General features: G+C 39.5%; 2 protein-coding genes across 5 annotated transcripts in view; one reads left to right on the top strand and one right to left on the bottom strand.

Annotated features, from left to right (window-relative positions):
* Positions 1 to 20,942, bottom strand: part of PAK2 (p21 (RAC1) activated kinase 2) — a 97,593-nt gene that overhangs the window by 45,246 nt on the left and 31,405 nt on the right. The window contains exon 1 of one of the 4 annotated variants that reach the window (XM_055568589.1): positions 8,697 to 8,835. The exons of the other annotated variants lie outside the window; for them this stretch is intronic. The gene's annotated coding sequence lies outside the window, so the exon portion shown is untranslated. Of the gene's footprint in view, positions 1 to 8,696; positions 8,836 to 20,942 lie in introns of those variants that run through there. 4 annotated transcript variants of the gene reach the window in all.
* Positions 8,546 to 9,128, top strand: LOC129643680 (ferritin light chain-like). The gene has a single exon (XM_055568592.1). The coding sequence runs from the start codon at positions 8,604 to 8,606 to the stop codon at positions 9,126 to 9,128; it is 525 nt and encodes a 174-aa protein (XP_055424567.1). The 5' UTR covers positions 8,546 to 8,603.

Below are 20,942 nucleotides of genomic sequence, written 5' to 3'. Positions count from 1 at the left end.
CTGTATTGGTCAAACCAGCCAATCTTAAAGGAAATCAACCCCAAATATTCATTGGAAGGACTGATGCTGAAGCTGAAGTTCCAATACTTGGGCCACCAGATGCAAACAGGTGACTCATTGGAAAAGACCCTGAATGTTGGGAAAGATTGAGGACAGGAAAAGGGGACTACAGAGGATGAGATGGCTGGATGGCATCACCGACTCAACGCACATGAACTTGTGCAAACTCCGGGAGATGGTGAGGGACAAGGAAGCCTGGTGTGCTGTGGTCCATGGGGTCGTGAAACATCAGACATAACTTGGCAACTGAACAACAAGCTTGCCTTTATCTTAATCACTAGTTACAATATGGAAACTACACACTGAGATTTTGATTACATTGTGAATTGCTCCTACTTACAAAAGTTAAATTTAAAACCCAGGATAATATAACAAAACTCCAAAATCCAGTTGCATGCATTTATAGAAGAAAATGCACCAAAACATTAACAGTGGCCATCTGTGATTAAGAAGTAGTTTTCAAACTTGATTATAATCATCATAGCTGTGGTTAAAAAATATATTTTTTATATTTATAAAAAATATAAAACTGAGCACAATAATTACTAACTGTAAACTGACTACAACTTCTATCCTTAAGACTGGCTCATAAATGGAACATGACTGAAAACTGACAGTGCGCCTTCCGCTGCATGCTCTCTGGGATTATGGTTATGAGCCTAAGTGTGGAATCAGACTGCTTTGGTTGGACTCCTAGTTCTATCGTTTACTTAAGTGTGTGACCTTAGGTCTAAGCTGTGCTTCAGAGTTTCTTGGAGAAATGGCTGGTTCTAGACCTAGACAGGGAAAATATTATACAAGATGAGTCTACTGTATCTTATACTGTCAAAAGATAACGAAGTACTTATAAAGGATGAGGGCATATGTCAAAAGGGCATAAGAAAGAGTTCCCAGAATACTAGAATACTGGAATGTTTGGTGCAATAAAATCAATAAACTAATATCAGATTATAATCCGAAGTATAAAATCAATACACATCATTCATATAGACACAAAAACCTGAATACATAAATAAAACGGGGGAGGGGCAAATCTTCCTTACAAAAGAATTCCAGGTAACATATATATAGATACACTCCCTTCTAGGAGTTAGAACTTAACCTCCTGCTCCACCTGAGTGTAGGCTAGACTTAGTGACTCATTTCCAAAGAATAGAGTGTGGAAAGGAGAAAATAACACAGTGGAAAAATCTGGCATTAACCATGGGATCAAGGTTAAGAATCACCAGTGATAAGTCACAAGGATATCACTCATCTCCTGAGCTAATGTGATGGGGAGCACAATTCACATCTGGTATTCTTCCCCAAACCCGTAATTTCAGTCTAATCATGGGGGGAAAAAAATCAGATAAACCCAAATTAAGAGATATACTACAAAATTCCTAATCAATACTTCTCAAAACTGTCAAGGACATGAAAAACAGACAGAGAAACTGTCCTAGAACAGAGGAGTCTAAGGAGACACGACACTGTGGTATCCTGGAATTAAAAAAAAAAAAAGACATTAGTGAAAAAACTGGTGAAGTTCAAGTAAAATCTAGAGTTTACTTAGTAATGTATCAGTGTTGGCATCTTTGCTTTGAAATACATTTTATGTCCATGCAACATTAATATCAAAGGAAGATGAGTGATAGCTATACAGGAAATTTACTATCTTTGTAATCTCTCTGTAAATCTAAAATTATTCCAGAATAAGAACTCTATTAAAAAAGGAATAAATAAGTTCCTCAAAAAGTCAAATATAGACTAACCTACCATATGACCTAGCAATTCCACTTCCAGTATATGCCTGAGAGAACTGAAAACATATGTCTGCACAAAAATGCGCATGTGAATGTTCACAGCAGCATTAATTGTAAAAGCCAAAAGAGGAAAGAAAAATATTAACAGATGAACAGAAAGACAAAATGTATCTTACCTATATTACAAACAAAGGAATACTGTTTGGCCACAAAAAGGAATCCAGTACTGACACATGCTGTGTGTGTGTGCTTAGTCGCTCAGTCGTATCCAACTTCTTGCGATCCCATGGACTGTAGCCCACCAGGCTCCTCTGTCCATGGGGATCCTCCAGGCAAGAATACTGGAGTGGGTTGCCATGCCCTCTTCCAAGGGATCTTCCCAAACCAGGGATCAAAACTAGGTCTCCCACATTGCAGGTGGATTCTTTACCATCTGAGCCACCAGGGAAGCCCAAGAATACCGGAGTGGGTGGCCTATCCCTTCTCCAAGGGATCTTCCTGATCCAGGAATCAAACCAGGGTCTCCTGCATTGCAGGTGGATTCTTTACCAACTGAGCTACCAGGGAAACCGATATATGCTACAACATGAAATAAACCTTGAAAACATAAATGAAAAAAGCCAGACACAAAAGATCATAAATTATATGATTCCATTTATATGAAATGTTCAGAACAGGGAAATCCACAGAGGTAGAGAGTATTTTAGTGGATGCTAGGGTGTGAGGGGAATGGGATGTGACTTTGTGGGGAATGAAAATATTCTGGGATCAGACATTAGTAATGGTCAAACAACTTTATGAATATGTTAAAACCACTGAATTGCACACCTTAAAGTGGTATATTTCAGATATGTGAATTATATCTCAATTTTAAAAAGGAATTATCTACCTGATAAGGATTATGCAGAGTTCCAAAGAATAGCAAGGAGAGATAAGAAAGCCTTGTTAAGTGATCAATGCAAAGAAACATGGAAAAACAACAGAACAGCAAAGATGAGATCTCTTCAAGGAAATCAGAGATACCAAGGGAACAGTTCATGCAAAGACTGGCACACTAAAGGACAGAAACGGCAAGGACCTAACAGATTTAGCAGAAATTAAGACGTGCCAAGAATACACAGACAAACTGTACAAAAAAGGACTTAATGACCCAGATAACCACAATGGTGTGATCACTAACCTAGAGCCAGACATCATAGAGTGTGAAGTCAAGTGGGCCTTAAGAAGCATCACTATGAACAGAGCTAGTGGAAGTGATGGAATTCCAGCTGAGCTATTTCAAATCTTAGAAGATAATGCTGTCAAAGTGCTGCATCCAACATGCTAGCAAATTTGCCAAACTCAGCAGTGGCCACAGGACTGGAAAAGGTCAGTTTTCATTTCAATCCCAAAGAAGGGTAATACCAAAGAATATTCAAACTACTGCATAACTGTGTTCATTTTACATGCTAGCAAAGTAATGCTAAAAATCCTTCCAGCTAGGCTTCAACAGTATGTGAATGAAGAACTTCCAGATGTACAAGCTGGATTTAGAAAAGGCTGAGGAACCAGAGATCAAATTGCCAACATCCACTAGATCACAGAAAAAGCAAGAGAATTTCAGAAAAACATCTACTTCTGCTTCACTGACTACACTAAAGCCTTTGACTGTGTGGATCACAACAAACTGTGGAAAATTCTTAAAAAGATGGGAATACCAGATCATCTTACCTCCCTCATGAGAACCTGTATGCAGACTAAGAAGCAACAGTTAGAACCAGACATGGAACAATGGACGGGTTCAAAATTGAGAAAGGAGTATGCCAAGGTGGTATACTGTCACACTGCTTATTTAACTTCTATGCAGAGTACATCATGTGAAATGCTGGGCTGGATGAAGCACAAGCTGGAATCAAGATGCCAGGAGAAATAACAATAACCTCAGCTATTGAGGCAGATGACAGCACCATGTCATCTGCAGGGTGAAAGCGAAGAGGAATTAAAGAATCTCTTGATGAAGGTGAAAGAGGAGAGTAAATAAGTTGGCTTAAAACTCAGCATTCAAAAAACTAAGATCATGGTTCCAGTCCCATCACTTCATGGCAAATAGATGGGGAAAAAATGGAAATAATAGCAAACTTAATTTTCTTGGGCTCCAAAATCACTGCAGATGGTGACTACAGCCATGAAATTGAAAGACGGCTGCTCCTTGGAAGAAGTTATGACAAATCTAGACAGCGTATTATAAAGCAGACATCACTCTGCCTTTCCGTATAGTCAAAGCTATGGTTTTTCCAGTTGTCATGTACGGACATGAGCTGGACCATAAAGAAGGCTGTACAAAAGGTACAAAGTTAAGTCGCTCAGTCGTTGCGATCCCAGGGACTGTAGCCTACCAAGCTCCTCCATCCATGGAATTTTCCAGGCAAGAGTACTGGAGTGGGTTGCCATTTCCTTATCCAGGGATGTTCCCAACCCAGGGAATGAACCTGGGTCTCCCACATTGCAGGCAGATGCTTTTACCATCTGAGAAGGCTGAGCACCAAAGAATTGATGCTTTCAAACTGTGGTGCTGAAGAAGACTCTCAAGAGTCCCTTGGACTGCAAGGAGATCAAACTACTACTGCTACTGCTAAGTCACTTCAGTCGTGTCCGACTCTGTGCGACCCCATAGACGGCAGCCCACCAGGCTCCGCTGTCCCTGGGATTCTCCAGGCAAGAATAGTGGAGTGGGTTGCCATCTCCCTCTCCAATGCAGGAAAGTGAAAAGTGAAAGTGAAGTCGCTCAGTCGTGTCCGACTCTTAGCGACCCCATGGACTGCAGCCCACCAGGCTCCTCCATCCATGGAATTTTCCAGGCAAGAGTACTGGAGTGGGTACCATTGCCTTCTCCGGAGATCAAACTAGTCAATCCTAAAGGAAATCAATCCTGAACAGTCACTGGAAGGAGTGATGCTGAAGTTCCAATACTTGCAATACATTGCATCAGGCTACCTGATGCAATGAGCCACCTTCTTGGAAAAAAGCCTGATGCTGGGCCAGACTGAGGACACAAGGAGAAGGAGCAAGTTGGTTGGATGGCATCATCAACTCAATGAACATGAGTTTGAGCAAATACCAGGAAACAGTGAAGGACAGGGAAGCCTGGCATGCTGCATTCTATGGGGTCGCAAAGAGTCAAGACACGACTGAAAGACTGACCAACATAAATACTAATGCTATTCCTATTGTGATATTATTTATAGGCATCTACGCAAGAAGTTGGAGAAAAGAAAAGAGGACTTAAATTCTTCTCCAAGAGTTCATAATCTACTGGGAATGAGCAGCACATACATATTTAAGTTAGGTTACATCTTTTACTGACATCTGTTTTCAACACATGAATATTAAAAGCCACTCTGTTTCTTCAACGTAGCAGTTCTCAAATATTTTGGTCTTAAGATCCCTTCAGTTCAGTTCAGTTCAGTCGCTCAGTCGTGTCTGACTCTTTGCGACCCCATGAATCACAGCACGCCAGGCCTCCCTGTCCATCACCAACTCCTGGAGTTCACTCAAACTCACGTCCATCAAGTCGGTGATGCCATCCAGCCATCTCATCCTCTGTCGTCCCCTTCTCCTCCTGCCCCCAATTCCTCCCAGCATCAGAGTCTTTTCCAATGAGTCAACTCTTCGCGTGAGGTGGCCAAAGTACTGGAGTTTCAGCTTCAGCATCATTCCTTCCAAAGAACACCCAGGGCTGATCTCCTTTAGAATGGACTGGTTGGATCTCCTTGCAGTCCAAAGGACTCTCAAAAGTCTTCTCCAACACCACAGCTCAAAAGCATCAAGTCTTTGGCGCTCAGCCTTCTTCACAGTCCAATTCTCGCATCCATACATGACTACTGGAAAAACCACAGCCTTGACTAAACAAACCTTTGTTGGCAGATCCCTTCACAAACTTAAAAATTACTGCAAATCTCAATTTTTGTTTATGTGAGCTAGAGCTGTCTATATTCAAATGAGAAAATAAAATAAGTTATTTAAATACTTATTTCATTTAAATAACACTTTCATGAAAAATAACATTTTCCAAAAGAAAATATATAGAGAAAGTGGCATTAGCTACCATTTCTGCAAATCTTTCAAATGTGTGGCTTAGTAGAGACACTGGATTGTCATATTGCCTTCTGCATTCAATTTGTTGTGTTGTGTTTCAGTTGGAATATATAAAGAAAATCTGGTATTACACAGATATGCAACTGGAAAGGGAGCATTTTAATAGTTTTCAGATAACCGTAAACATTCTTGATACTACACCAAACTCGACCCTCTTAAGGTTGGCTATGGACTCTGAAATCACAGGAATAAATTTTTTGTACCCTGTTTACATTAAACCCATTGATTTTTCTTTGAACGGATCTTTTTTTTCTTTTCTAATATTTATTTATTTGGCTGCAGCGGGTCTCAGTTGTGGTGTACAGGATCTTTAGTTGCTGCATGTAGGATCTAGTTCCCTGACCAAGGATCAAATCCAGACCCTCTGCATTGGGAGCATTAAGTTTTAGACACTGGACCACCAGAGAAGTCCCGGAATGGATCTTTTATCCGTTTTGTAATGTCATGAATTGATTATTTGGAAAATACTGGCTCAATTATTAAGATATTCCAATGTTAACACATTTGATTATATAATAAAAATAAAATCACATTCATTAATATCACCACTGATCTCATCAGAAAAGTCTAGGTGTTGGGAAATTCTCAAACTCAAGAAAGCAAATACAAGCTTTCTAAAATTCTAAGTTTCATTTGAAAATTTAAGTTTTATCAGTTCAGTGCAGTTGCTCAGTCATGTCCAATTCTTTGTGACCCCATGGACTACAGCATGCCAGGCTTCCCTGTCCATCACCAACTCCCGGAGCTTGCTCAAATTCATGTCCATCAAGTTGGTGATGCCATCCAACCATCTGATCCTCTGTTGTCCCCTTCTCCTCCTGCCTTCAATCTTTCCCAGCATCAGGGTCTTTTCCAATGAGTCAGTTCTTTGCATCAGGTGGCCAAAGTACTGAAACTTCAGCTTCAGCATCAGTCCTTCCAATGAATATTTAGCACTCATTTCCTTTATGTTTGACTGGTTGGATCTCCTTGCAGTCCAAAGGACTCTCAAAGAGTCTTCTCCAACACCACAGTTCAAAAGCATCCATTCTTCGATGCTCAGCTTTCTTTATAGTCCAACTTTCACATCCATATATGACTACTGGAAAAACCATAGCTTTGACTAGATGGACCTTTGTCAGCAAAGTAATGTCTCTGCTTTTTAATATGCTATCTAGGTTTGTCATAGCTTTTCTTCCAAAGAGCAAGCGTCTTTCAATTTCATGGCTGCAGTCACCATCTGTCGTGATTTTGGAGCACAAGAAAAGAAAGTCTCTCACTGTTTCCATTGTTTTCCCATCTGTTTGCCATAAAGTGATGGGACTGGATGCCGTATCTTCGTTTTTTGAATGCTGAACTTTAAGCCAGCTCTTTTACTCTGCTCTTTCACGTCCATCATGTGGCTTTTTAGTTCCTCTTCACTTTCTGCCATAAGGGTGGTGTCATCTGCATATCTGAGGTTATTGATATTTCTCCCGGCAATCTTGATTCCAGCTTGTGCTTCCTCCAGCCCAGCGTTTCTCATAATGTACTCTCCATAGAAGTTAAATAAACAGGGTGACAACATACAGCCTTGACATACTCCTTTCCTGATTTGGAACCAGTCTGCTGTTCCATGTCCAGTTCTAACTGTTGCTTCTTGACTTGCATACAGATTTCTCAGGAGGCAGATAAGGTGGACTGGTATTCCTATCTCTTATTTAAGAATTTTCCATAGTTTGTCGTGATCCCCACAGTCAAAGGCTTTGGTATAGTCAATAAAGCAGAAGTAGATGTTTTTCTGGAACTCTCTTGCTTTATATTCTGTCACATTATTCATTTTCAAGAAAATTTCTGCCAAATATCTAAGTCTGAACAACCAGAGTTGTTCAGTGGGTCTGTCATTCTTCCAAATAAAAATGGTGGTGCAGAAAAAAGGGCTCAGCAACATAAGTGGTAAGACAACCATTTCATACTTCATAAGAACCTTATGCATACTTCCCATTTTGCTAAACAAGATACTTTAAATGAATGAACTGTGTTTTACCCACCACTGCTTTTATATCATCAATACAAATGTCAACACTGTGTAAAAAGGCAAAGAATACTTTAGTATTATGAAAAAAAGTTTTGACTCACAGAGCCCAAGGGTACCACAGACTACTCTTTGAGAACTGCTGCTTCAATGTGTATCCCTGTTCCATACTTTACCCTCAGATTCCCCATTTTTTTCTAATGTGCTACTGAGGCAGCAGAAGACCCATATTTATTTCCTCTTGTATTCTACAGAATAAATCGCTAGACTTTCAAGCTGGGGCACAAAAGCCTAATCAAATATTGAATACAGTTAAAAATCTATACATATGCAGAGGTAATTACTATACTGTTTTTTGGTAACAAAACTCAGAAAGACACTGATTGACAAAACCCAGAAAGCCTAATTGTCATTTATACGAAAACCACCACCACCAAACTCTAAAGCTAACAATATAGAAAGTTAAAGTCGGGAAGTGCGCTCGGCAGCCCCGCGGATCTGTCTCTTGCTTCAACAGTGCTTGGACGGAACAGACCCAGGGACGCCCCTTGCTCCAGCCTCCGACCACCCTCCAACTTTTTTTCCAGTCACAACCTCTGGAGTCAGCTACTCAGCTGTCCGTGATCACCGGGACCAGCCACCATTTTTTAATTCCTTATTATTACCGAGCTATCATGAGCTCCCAGATTCACCAGAATTATTCTGCCGAGGTGGAGGCCGCCGTCAACCGCCTGGTTAACATGCAACTGCGGGCCTCCTACACCTACCTCTCTCTGGGCTTCTATTTCGACCACGATAGTGTGGCCCTGGAGGGTGTGGGTCACTTTTTTCGCGAATTGGCCAAGAAGAAGTGCGAGGGCGCGGAGCATCTCTTGAAACTGCAAAACCAGCGTGGGGGCTGCGCCCTCTTCCAGGACGTGCAGAAGCCATCTCAAGATGAGTGGGGTAAAACCCAGGACGCTATGGAAGCCGCCCTTCTCGTAGAGAAGAACCTGAATCAAGCCCTGTTGGATCTGCATGGCCTGGCTTCTGCCCACGGAGACCCCCACATCTGTGACTTCCTGGAGAACCATTTCCTAGATGAGGAAGTGAAACTCATCAATAAGATGGGTGACCACCTGACCAACCTCCGCAGGCTGGCTGGTCCCCAGGCTGGGTTGGGCAAGTTATCTCTTCGAAAGGCTCAACCTCAAGCATGACTAGGAGCTTCTGGAGACCAGTGGCCATTGAAGAACCCACCTAACGTCAGGGCTGCCTGAAGCCCCTCTCTGCCACAGGCAGCTTTTTAACACCCTGGAGCCCTCTCTCAAGCCTTGTACCAAATGGAAACAATAAAGCTTTTTGCAGCCAAAAAAAAAAAAAAAGAAAGTTAAAGTCACTCAGTCATGTCAGACTCTTTGTGACCCTATGGACTATAATTCTCGAGGTCAGAATACTGGAGTGGATAGCAGTTCCCTTTTCCAGGGGATCTTCCCAACTCAGGGATCAAACCCAGGTCTCCCACATTGCAGGCAGATGCTTTACCAGCTGAGCTGCCAAGAGAAGCCCTAAAGCCAACAATGTTAACAAGGCACATTTCAGAACACAGCCCTTATACTTTGGTTATTTAAAAAAAAAAAAAAACTTTCTTTACTGCTCTATTTTTAATATTTCATGAGTAATTTTTAACATTTTCTGTACAAATTCAGTTCAATAAAACTAAAGAGGAGCTGTTGTCTGTTTCAGAACTTTCTTCTTTATTTACATTAGAAAGTTAAAAGGGCTATGTTGCAAGGAAACCCCAATTAACATGATGCACCCTGTTAGGCAACACATGCTTAAACAAAATCTAAATTTTGAGTCACATAAGTCCCTAATAAAATTATTCAAGATGACAAATCCAATGTTGATAATTCTAAGTAGTATGCCTCATAAGTGATTAGATAGTAGTAAACAAAAGCATAACCCTTGATAAAACACTGATGACTCACTCTGCCACTAGCCTGGCTGAGGACTTGATCACGTCATCTCAGGATCTCTCTAAAGAATCTCTTGTCTTCAGCTGCTGTTCAGAGGAAGCAGTTAGAAGAAGCCCTAACTAGCTTCCCAGAGTTCCTTTACATTCAGTTTTTGTTTAGAGAAAGAAGTTAGTGCTGGGAGCGAGCTCCGCCCGTGGCAAAGGTCATGAGGAAGGAGGCTAGGCATACGCAAAGGCGGGATCTAGCCTCAGGAGTCCCCCTGGAAATTCTCGAGCATCTACCTCCAAAACCAGAGTCTGCCTACTTTCTGCTTTGTGCTTTCACCTACACCTCTGACTTTACGGGGGGCTGTCCCCCACTACCTCTCTCTGAAAAAAGAGTTAGCTTACAGCTCCAGTTAATAATTCCTGGGTGTGACAGTGTTTCAACCTACAAACTCCTTTGGAAATCCTCTAGCCTGCCAGAATAGGTTTTTCCGGCCACATGTGGTTGTTCAGAGCCTCCCAACTGTGAGAGGCAGAAGATGTTCTAAACTGTCTAAACACAGATTCCTTTGAGTAGTTCAAAGATTGATTAGAAATTGTATTGGTGAAGGGTTTTTCACTTATTGGGCCAATGTTTGCTGCTAAGTCTCCATATCCCTTATCTGCTGTGTCCCTGGCAGTGTATTACCCTTGAGTTAATTCTTTTTCTTGTTGTAGCCCACCACACCTTTGCCCTATAGGAATGCAACTTTAATGCTTTTTGAGGGTGGCGCCTGACTAATCACCTTTAGAGAAAAGTAAGTTTTCTGAAGAAAGGGTCTTAAAATGTTAACAGGCCTCCTGGCCAGAAGATGATGTAAATCACCTAAACTTTTGCATATGGTAAGTTTGAAAGCCTGGCTTCGATTAGGATCAGGAATTGCAGTCCTTGCATGACTCTACCCCTTCCCCCATTATCCTCTATGCATAACTTAAGGTATAAAAACTACTTTGGAAAATAAAGTGCGGGCCTTGCTCACCAAAACTTGGTCTCCCCATGTCGTTTTCTTTCACCTTCTGGCTGAATTTTTCCTCTGAGGCGGGGAAGCTCGTCAAGCCTACTAATTTTGCCTGGGCTTCTAAGATCTGACCTGGGAGGCCTTAGTGTCTCCTCTCCTTCGGGAGAACGGGAGGACGCCTGCGGCCTTTGTAGGTGACGTAAATTCCCTGCTTTGGAATTTTATTCAGCCTCTTTTCTAAACTGAATTTTCCTACTGAGCTATCCTTATTCTATTACTCTTTATATCCTTAATTAACGTTTAATTAAGCAGTTGTTTCCTGATCCTCGCCGACTCCGTCTCTCCTTCGAATACCCTGGATCAGCCGGGGCTAGACCCCGGCAAGTTAGAATTGGTTGACTAAAAATAACACATGATAACACTCTTCCTGACTTTATCTTCTTCAGCAGTTACTAAACTCTGCCATTTAAGGCCATTTACTACCCAATCAATCTGATCTCATATGAATGCACATAAATCCTATGCTTCATGTTTTCCAAATATATCAAGACTTTCTTGCCCTAAATCATCTTTGAGTATACATTTCTCTATTCTTAAGTCTTCTTTATCCTTTTCTCTTACCCATCCAAATGCTCAGTAAAAATTATTTCCCATGTAAGGTCATGCTTGTTTGTCCCTGTTCAAAAAGATCCCTCACATCCTCTTAAAACAAGTTACACAGGAAAATAAATCCAGAGAGTATTAAAGTTGGACTGGAATTCATTTGATCCATTTCCTTATTTTGTGAAGAATCTGACTCACCAAAATGTAAGCAGTTTACCTAAAGTCACACAAATTTAATTATTATCAGAACTAAGACCAGAATTCAAGCTTACTAACAACTCTTTATCTCATGTTTTTTTCTTAATTACATTAATATATTGGAACATTCTTTGGCAATGAATTACAACTGTGCATCATTAATTATTATTTTAAATGTGTTCCTACCCAAGACTTCAAGCAATTCAAAAGCAAAAGATTATACAGTCTCCTCCAGCACCACTGATAAAAGATTATCAGTGGTGCTGGGTAAACGCAACAGCTACATGTGAAACAATGAAATTAGGACAGTCTCTAACACCCAATATAAAAATGCATTAAAGAGCTAAATGTAAGACCAGATACTATAAGACCCTTAGAGGAAAAAATAGGCAGAACACTCTTTGACATAAACTGAGACAATATCTTTTTGGATCCCACCTTCCAGAGTAATGAGAATAAAAGCAAAAATAAACAAATAGGGTTCTAATTAAATTTAAAAGCTTTTGCATAGCAAAAGAAACCATAAACAAAATGAAAAGACAACCCACAGATGGTAAAAAACATTTGCAAAAATTACGCAACTGACAAGGGATTAATCTCCAAAATTTAAAAACAGCCCATGAGCTCAATATAAAAAAACTAAACAACCCAATCAAAAAATGGACAGGGGGCCTTCCCTAGTGGCTCAGTGGTAAAGAATCTACCTGCCAATGCAGGAGACACGGGTTTGATTTCTAATTCAGGAAGAGCCCACATGCCAAAGACGCAACTAAGTCTGTATGCCACAACTGCTGAGCCTATGCTCTAGAGTCTGGGAACTGCAAATACTGAGCCCACGTGCCACAACTACTGAGGCCCTCGTGCCCTGGAACCCATGCTCTGCAAGAGGATAAGCCACAAGTGAGACGCTTGTGCACTGCAACTAGAGAGTAGCCCCCACTTGTCGCAACTACGGAAAACCGCATGCAGCAATGAAGACCCAGCATGGCCAAAAATAAATCAATAAAAAATATTTTTAAAAAATGAACAGGAGAATTTCCTGACAGTACAACGGTTAGGACTCTCTGCTTCCACTGCAGGGGGCTCAGATTCAATTGTTGGAAGGGGAACTAAGATCCTGCAAGCTGTGTGGCCAAAAAAAACCCAGGAGAGAAGATCTAGTCAATAAATACATATTTCTCCAAAGAAGATATACAGATTGTCAAGAGGCACAGGAAAAGATGCTCAACACTGCTAATTATTAGAGAAATGCAAATCAAAACTACAATGAGATATCTCTTCACACCACTCAAAATGGTCATCATCAATAAATGCTGGAAAGCATGTGGAGAAAGGGGAACCCTCCTATACTGTTGGTGGGAATATAAATTGGTACAGCCACTATGGAAAACAGTGTGAAGGTTCCTTAAAAAACTAAAAATAAAACTACCATATGATCCAGTAATCCCACTCCTGGGCGTGTATCTAGAGAAAACCTAGGTTTGAAAGGATACGTGCAACCCCAGTGTTCATTGCAGTGCTGTTTGCAATAGTCAAGACATGGAAGCAACCTAACTGTCCATCGACAGATAAACAGATAAAGAAGATGTGATACATATATACAAAGGAATATTACTCAATCATAAAAAGATAAAATAATGCCACTTGCAGCAACAGAGATGGACCTAGAGATTATTATACTAAGTGAAGTAAAACAAAGACAAATATCATTATCACTTGTATATGGAATCTAAAGATGATACAAATATACTTATTTATGAAACAGTAACAGACTTAACAGACACAGAAAACAAACTTGTGGTTACCAATGGGGAAAGGTGGGGAAGAAGGATATATTAGGAGTTTGGGATTAACATATACACACTACTATATAAAAAGACATAATCAACAGAAAACTCTACTCAGTATTCTATAATAACCTATATGGGAAAAGAACCTGAAAAAGAGTGGATATGCTATGCTATGCTAAGTCACTTCAGTCGTGTCCGACTGTGTGTGACCCCATAGACGGCAGCCACCAGGCTCCCCCGTCCCTGGGATTTTCCAGGCAAGAACACTGGAGTGGGTTGCCATTTCCTTCTCCAATGCATGAAAGTGAAAAGTGAAAGCAAAGTTGCTCAGTCGTGTCCGACTCTTAGCGACCCCATGGACTGCAGCCTACCAGGCTCTTCTGTCCATGGGATTTTCCAGGCAAGAGTACTGGAGTGGGGTGCCATTGCCTTCTCCGAAAGAGTGTATATATATATACATGTATAACTGAAACATTTTGTTACACACCTGAAATTAATACACTGTAAATCAACTATATTCTAATATAAAATAAAAATTAAATTGAAAAAGGAAGGGATTATACTACTACTATTGCTGCTGCAGCTACTGCTATTACTACTATTCTATTTTCTTTAATACAGATCCTCCCATGTATCATATAATAATGTTTACTGATTTGTATTACTACACTCTGTCCCCAGATGAAATAATTGTTTTTCCCGAACTTACTAGTTCTTGTATGAAACAGCACTACACTAGATGATGTATCAACTATCCTATATTAACAAAAATCTTTGGAAAGATGTATACTTTTCCCCTAACAGCCAATTCATGGTTTTAGTCTTTAGTCCTTTTCCATAAAGTAGTGTATTTTTTTGTTTATTTCTTCTACTAACAGAGTCAAATGCCTAAAAAGAATCAAATGATGATGTGATAAGATTCTTTATGTATTATATTTTAGGAGAATCAACAAAATAAAAACATTTCATTATAAAATAATGATTTACCTGTGTTTTACTCCACCATTACTCAGAAATATATATTTTTTAAAAAGGGCAAAAAGATAAATAATGCCTCTCTCCAAATCCTTTCACTTTCTGCTACTTTTCAGTGAAAAACACGTAGGCGAAACAAAAAACATGCCCAAAACACACTGTACTCTTCTAACAGGATCATTGTTTAATTGTGACACAACTCAAAGATAAACAATTCCTCAATTGTCTACTGAAGAAGATGAGGGGAAGCCTAATATACAACAGAAACGAAAAAGGGAGTGGTGTCTGGAACCAGTCAGTCCAACTAGTAGAAATTACTAAATTTATTATAATTTACTCAGATCATCTATGGTACTCCAACTGCAAAATATACACTACTGGAAAACTTGACTTTAAAAGCACAATTGTGCTTTATATTTTTACTTACATTTTCTATAAATACCAAACAAACCTTAATTTTTTAGTGCCTTGTGAATGTAGTAATACAACACTACTTGATAAGATTTCTAACAACCTCTCAATAAGCTCTGAGAGTCCCAACCAACATCACTGGCCTTTCTACCCTGTTCCCCTTCAAAAAAGCCTCAAATATCTTTGAGAGCAAAAGCATTAATGAAAATATCCCAAATCACCTTAAGAGGACAACAACACAGGCCGTGAGAGAAGAGTTCATAAATCAGAAAGGAGTGTTTTCATTTGGTGGCAATGGTCACAACATCAGGCCTATGTGTAGCAAAGCCAAAAAGGAAAAAGAGACAAGAGGGGAAGAGCTGTAGAGAATAACTAGGGCACTGATAAAGAATAAAGGAAAAATAAAAAGAAACTTTGCCTCAAACTCTAATAAATACAGGGTTGGATAACATAACAAATCTTTAAATATGCATGGATAAGCTAGTTAAGATGAAAGGGATATTCCCATACAGTGCAAAGCACGGTGAAACCAGGAACAAGAGAGTAAGCCATTTATCAAACCTGTTATCTGTTATTCTCCGTGGAATTCTGACTAAAGTTCTACTTTGATGGCTGTCACAGGGGACAGGTGATAAAACCCAGAGCTTGCCAAAACTGGAGTCCCTTCCACATAGGCTAGGACCTAAAAGCTGTCATCTATATGAAACTAAATCAATATGTAGTAAATCCCTCTGCACAGAAGGGAATAAGGAAATCTCAGGTATCCAGAGCACAGTGATAACAACAGGAGTGCAGGGCAATGGGGACTCCCTAAAGAAATCCTAACAACATAATGCACTTTTGTGGTCTGAAATCCACGAGACCTATGGCAGTGCTGGTTTAGTCGCCAAGTCGTGTCCAACTCTTGAGACCCCGTGGATTGAAGCCTGCCAGGCTCCTCTGTCCATGGGATTTTCCAGGCAAGAATACTGGAGTGGATTGCCATTTCCTTCTTCAAGGGATCTTTCCGACCCAGAAATCGAACCCACGTCTCCTGCGTTGCAGGCAGATGAGACCTATGAGGTCCCCCCAAATTCCAAACAGGTTTAATTGAATGTGGCCATGTTGGTAGCACTCCCTGGTGAATGACAGAATCACATATAAATACAAAGCCTCTTTGGGAGGAAACAAGTTCAACACAGGTCTCAAAAAATACCCAAAAATCAAATTCTAAGGAAAAGGAGCAGCTCATAGGAAAATTCAGAACACAAACAACACACCATGACTGAGAACTAACCAAAACACACTGGTGAAACAGATGTGAAATAATCTGACACAGAATATGTGTAAGAAACTCAAATATAAAAGCAGGGGGGAAAAAAGCAAATATGAAAAACAACCATACCGAACTTTCAGTAAAAATTAAAACTTGACATTTGAAGTAAAGAGCAGGGTGGACTCAGCAGAAGAGTTAGTGAAGTGGAAGATACATGTGAAGTTCCTAGACTGCAGTACAGAGAGACAAAGAGAGAGAAAATGTACAAGTAAAAGGAGTAGGCTAGATAACCTAAGATACATCTACTTCAAGTTCCAGAAGATGACAGAATGAATGAGGAACTCACTCACCAGATAAATTAGAGCTGAGAACTTTCTAGAGCAGATGAAGGACACAAATCTGTAAGTTTAAGAAACCTAATGAATCAAAAGCAGGATAAAATGTAATCTATGCACATCAAAGTTAAGACATCATAGTGAAATTAAGATCAAAAAGTTCTTAATATTGGTCAGAGGAGAAAAAAGGATAAACCTCACAGAAGTGGCAGCTGGACTTTCAGCTTACTTTTTGATACTAACAACAAAAGCAAGAGGACATTGGGATATCTTCAATATCCTCAATATATTGAGAGGAAAAGATGCCAACAAAACAAAACTATCTTTTAAGAATAAGGTTAAAATAAATACATTATGAGAGACAGAAAATCTTCAAAAGACTGGAATCACTATATACTCTTAACCAAAATCAATTAAGTTTGAAATGAATAACAAAAAGATAACTAGAAGAAAACTTCATGAGTTTGAAATTTTAAAACACCTCTTAAAGACTTAGGGTTAAAAATAGATACAATGGCAATCAGAAAATACTAAGAATTGAATGAGAATGAAAAATTTGCAGGACTAGGATAAACAAAAGGTGATGCAGGTAGAGTATTATTTAGCTTCAAAAAGAGGTGAAATTTGATACATGCTCTAACAAAGATGACCATGAACATATTCAGTAAAATAAGCCAGACAAAAGGACAACTACTGTAAAATTTCACTTATATGAGATATCTATTTGGTCAAACTCAACAGAGACAGAAAGTAGAATAGAGTTCACCAAGATCTGGGGTGGGGGATTGTGTAACAGGGAGATATTGTTTAGTAAGGTAGTTTGCATTTGGGGATAACGAAAAAGTGTTGGAAATGGACAGTGGTAACAGTCGCTTAAGGCTCCAAATGTACTTAATGCCAATGAAGTATATACCTAAAAAAACGGAAATTTTATGTTAGGTATATTTTACTCCTCCCTCCCTGTACATACATATATACCTTGCAGGATGTGATTAAAGCATTTAATGACACAGTTTTGAATTTTTACTTTAAAAAAGAACCAAAATTTAATGAGTTAAGCATCCAACCTAAGAAGCAAAACAAAACCACTAACAAAAATAGCAAAAGAAACCCTAAGCAGGAAGAAAATAATAATTAAGATAAAAGCAGAAATTGCTGAATAGAAGATTATTATACAATAGAGAAGATCAATAAAGCTAAAAAGCTGTCTTAGACAAAACTAGTAAAACACCTCTGGCAAAATTAACCAAGGAACAAAGAAAGAACAAATGAACACCAATAGGAATGAAAAGGGGTTCTATCAGTACTTAGAAGAGATCACTAGGACCAATATTACACTGTGTTCTGATTTATAATTTAAAAGATATACACACACATATATATAATCTGAACTTAGAGCATAGTTCTATTTTAAACATAAGATACTTTTTACACAGTTGAAACACATAAAAACTAGCAAAAATACAAATAAACATATATGCTAGGCTGTTACTGTTGTATTATCTGTAACAGCAAAAGACTGGAAGCATCTCAAACAGCCAGAAACAGGGGACTGGTTGAATCTACTGTGGTATATCACACACTCAAGTATAATGAAGCTGTAAAACTGAAGGAGGAAATCACTGTATACATTGCCATGGAATAATCTCAGGATATACAACTGATGAAAATGCAAGATAAGGGAAAAATGTATGTATGGTATGCTACCACTTACCTAAGGGTGGGGGAAGGTGTAACAATACACAAGCACACACACATGGCTACTGTTATTATTTTTGTGTGTGTGTGTTTTGTTATTATTTTTAATGGAAGAATAACCACAACTTTTTTAAAGGTTATTTTGCTGCTGCTACTGCTAAGTCGCTTCAGTCGTGTTCGACTCTGTGCGACCCCATAGACGGCAACCCACCAGGCCCCACCGTCCCTGGGATTCTCCAGGCAAGAACACTGGAGTGGGTTGCCATTTCCTCCTCCAATGCGTGAAAGTGAAGTCGCTCAGTCGTGTTCAACTCTTAGGGACCCCATGGACTGCAGCCTACCAGGCTCCTCCATCCATGGGATTTTCCAGGCAAGAGTACTGGAGTGGGGTGCCATTGCCTTCTCCCAAGAATAAAATGGAAGGGACTGAGTTAGAAGTTAGACTTCTCTGAATATATCATTTTGTATATTTGTACATTAACAATTTTTATTACTGCTTATTCTTTTTTCTCCAATGCTCTGCTATGCTAGAAGAAACAAATGAGAAGACTCTACAAACTGCAAATAAAATTACAATGAATTAGGATAAACAAAAATTTAGCAAATTTTCAGGATAAAGAGGAATACACAAAATTCAACTGCATTTGTGCACACTAAAAGCAGAAAATGAAATGAGAGGGGGAAAAGATACCATTTATAATATCATTACAAAGTCTGAAGTTCCTGGAACAGAAATTTCCAAACATGGTGCCCCTGCTATTCTCAGTATTCATTTCACAGCACCTCTAGGCCAAAAGACATTCCTAACAGTTGCACTGATTTAGTAGTTAAGTCCAAACAACTTCATTGGTATTCATCATTCACTCATCCTAATAACTTAGTAACCTGAATACACATGAATTGAAAAGAAAAAAAAAAAAAAAACACTTTTATTTCTTTCTCAATCAGGTACATAGGGAAACATGCACAACCTCTGAAACCTCAGACCCCAGTCACACTCATTTCCTGTTCCACGCTGATTTACATTATTTCTGATCTCAGCAACCATTTCATAAGGACAGACTTTACCAAATGTATCACAACGTAATGTTGAAAACTGTGGGACTTCCTAGAACTGGATGTTCACATTGTGTCCAACAGACATCCATCACTGTTTCCCTCTAAAATTTAAAATATCCCACAGTGCCTTTAAGCTCAGTGTGGTACTCCAGGATGCCTTGCACAGGTTGGGAACTGTGGGCCTAGAATCTTTACATAGAGGAAAAATGTACTAAAGACATGAAGACCTAAATACATTGTGAGATACTAATGGACATAAATTTCAAGAGTCACTAATGAACAAATGCCACATTTCTTCAAATTAATCTACAGATTCAAAGCAATCCTAATCAAAGTCCCAGAAGAGTTTTGTGGAAAACTGGGCAGTTAATTCTAAAATCTACATCAAAGAGCAATAGCATAGCAAAGACATTCCCGAAGAATAACTCCACGAAATGAAAGGTCTCGATTAAAAAAAAAAAAGGTGGGGGATCTTCTACCAGATACCATACCACTTATACATCTTTTTAAATCTTTTTCTTTAGCCTTACAAGGTGTCTTATCAAGCTGCTATCCCAACAACCAGTTCCATACTAGGTGTGGCCAACTTTTTCATGCAGGTACAACATAACAACACCCCTCTTCATTCTGAGCTGCGCAATGCCATGGGATAGCACAGCACCCTCATATGTGCAATCTGGTAGTGCAAGGGAGTCAGCTGTGGAGTGAACCCATGACCAGTGGTGGTGGCAACAGAGAGATCCCATTGACTTAGATCCTGTTTCTCATCCTGTTGGATGATCCTGTGAATGACTTTATATAACTTCCTCAGGGACAATACAATGGAATTGAGTAGCCAGTTACACTGTCATTCTGGCTGCCACTCCCTGTGTGCTTGACTCCCCTTTTCCCACGTTTCCTAATGTAAATAAAATGTAAACAAGTAGAGGAAAACAATAGAATGCGAAAGACTAGAGATCTCTGGAAGAAAACTGAAAAATACCAAGGGAACATTTCATGCAAACACAGGCAAAAAAAAGGACAGAAATGGCAAGGACCTAACAAAAGCAGAAGAGATTAAGAAGAGATGGCAAGAATACACAGAATTATACAAAAAAGGTCTTAATGACCTGGATAACCATGATGGTATGGTCACTTACCTAGTCTGACATCCTGGAGTGTGAAGTCAACAGGGACTTAGGAAGCATTATTAGAGCAAAGCTAGTGCAGGTGATGGGATTCCAGCCGAGCTATTTCAAATCTTAGAAGATGATGCTGTTAAAGTGCTGCACTCAATATGCCAGCAAATTTGGAAAACTCAGCAGTGGTCACAGGACTGGAAAAGGTCAGTTTTCATTCTAATCCCAAAGAAGGGCAATGTCAAAAAATGTTCAAACTATTGGAAAACTGCACTCATTTCACATGCTAGCCAGGTAATGCTCAAAATCCTTCTAGGTAGGCTTCAACAGTACGTGAACTGAAAAACTTCAGATGTACAAGCTGGATTTAGAAAAGGCAGAATAACCAGAGATCAAATTGCTAACATCTGCTGGATCAAAGAAAAAGCAAGGGAATTTCAGAAAAACATCTACTTCTGCTTCACTGACTATGCTAAAGCCTTTGTTGTGGATCACAACAAACTGTGGAAGATTTTTAAAGGGATGGGAATACCAGACCACCTTACCTGCCTCCTGAGAAACCTGTATGCAGGCCAAGAAGCAACAGTTAAAACTGGACATGGAACAATGGACTGGTTCCAAATTGGGATAG

The sequence above is a fragment of the Bubalus kerabau genome, chromosome 2 (genome assembly GCF_029407905.1).
Source record: "Bubalus kerabau isolate K-KA32 ecotype Philippines breed swamp buffalo chromosome 2, PCC_UOA_SB_1v2, whole genome shotgun sequence".
NCBI classification, from domain to species: domain Eukaryota; kingdom Metazoa; phylum Chordata; class Mammalia; order Artiodactyla; family Bovidae; genus Bubalus; species Bubalus kerabau.
The sequence above is the reverse complement of the archived record's forward strand: the minus strand, read 5'-3'. Positions and strand labels throughout refer to the sequence as shown.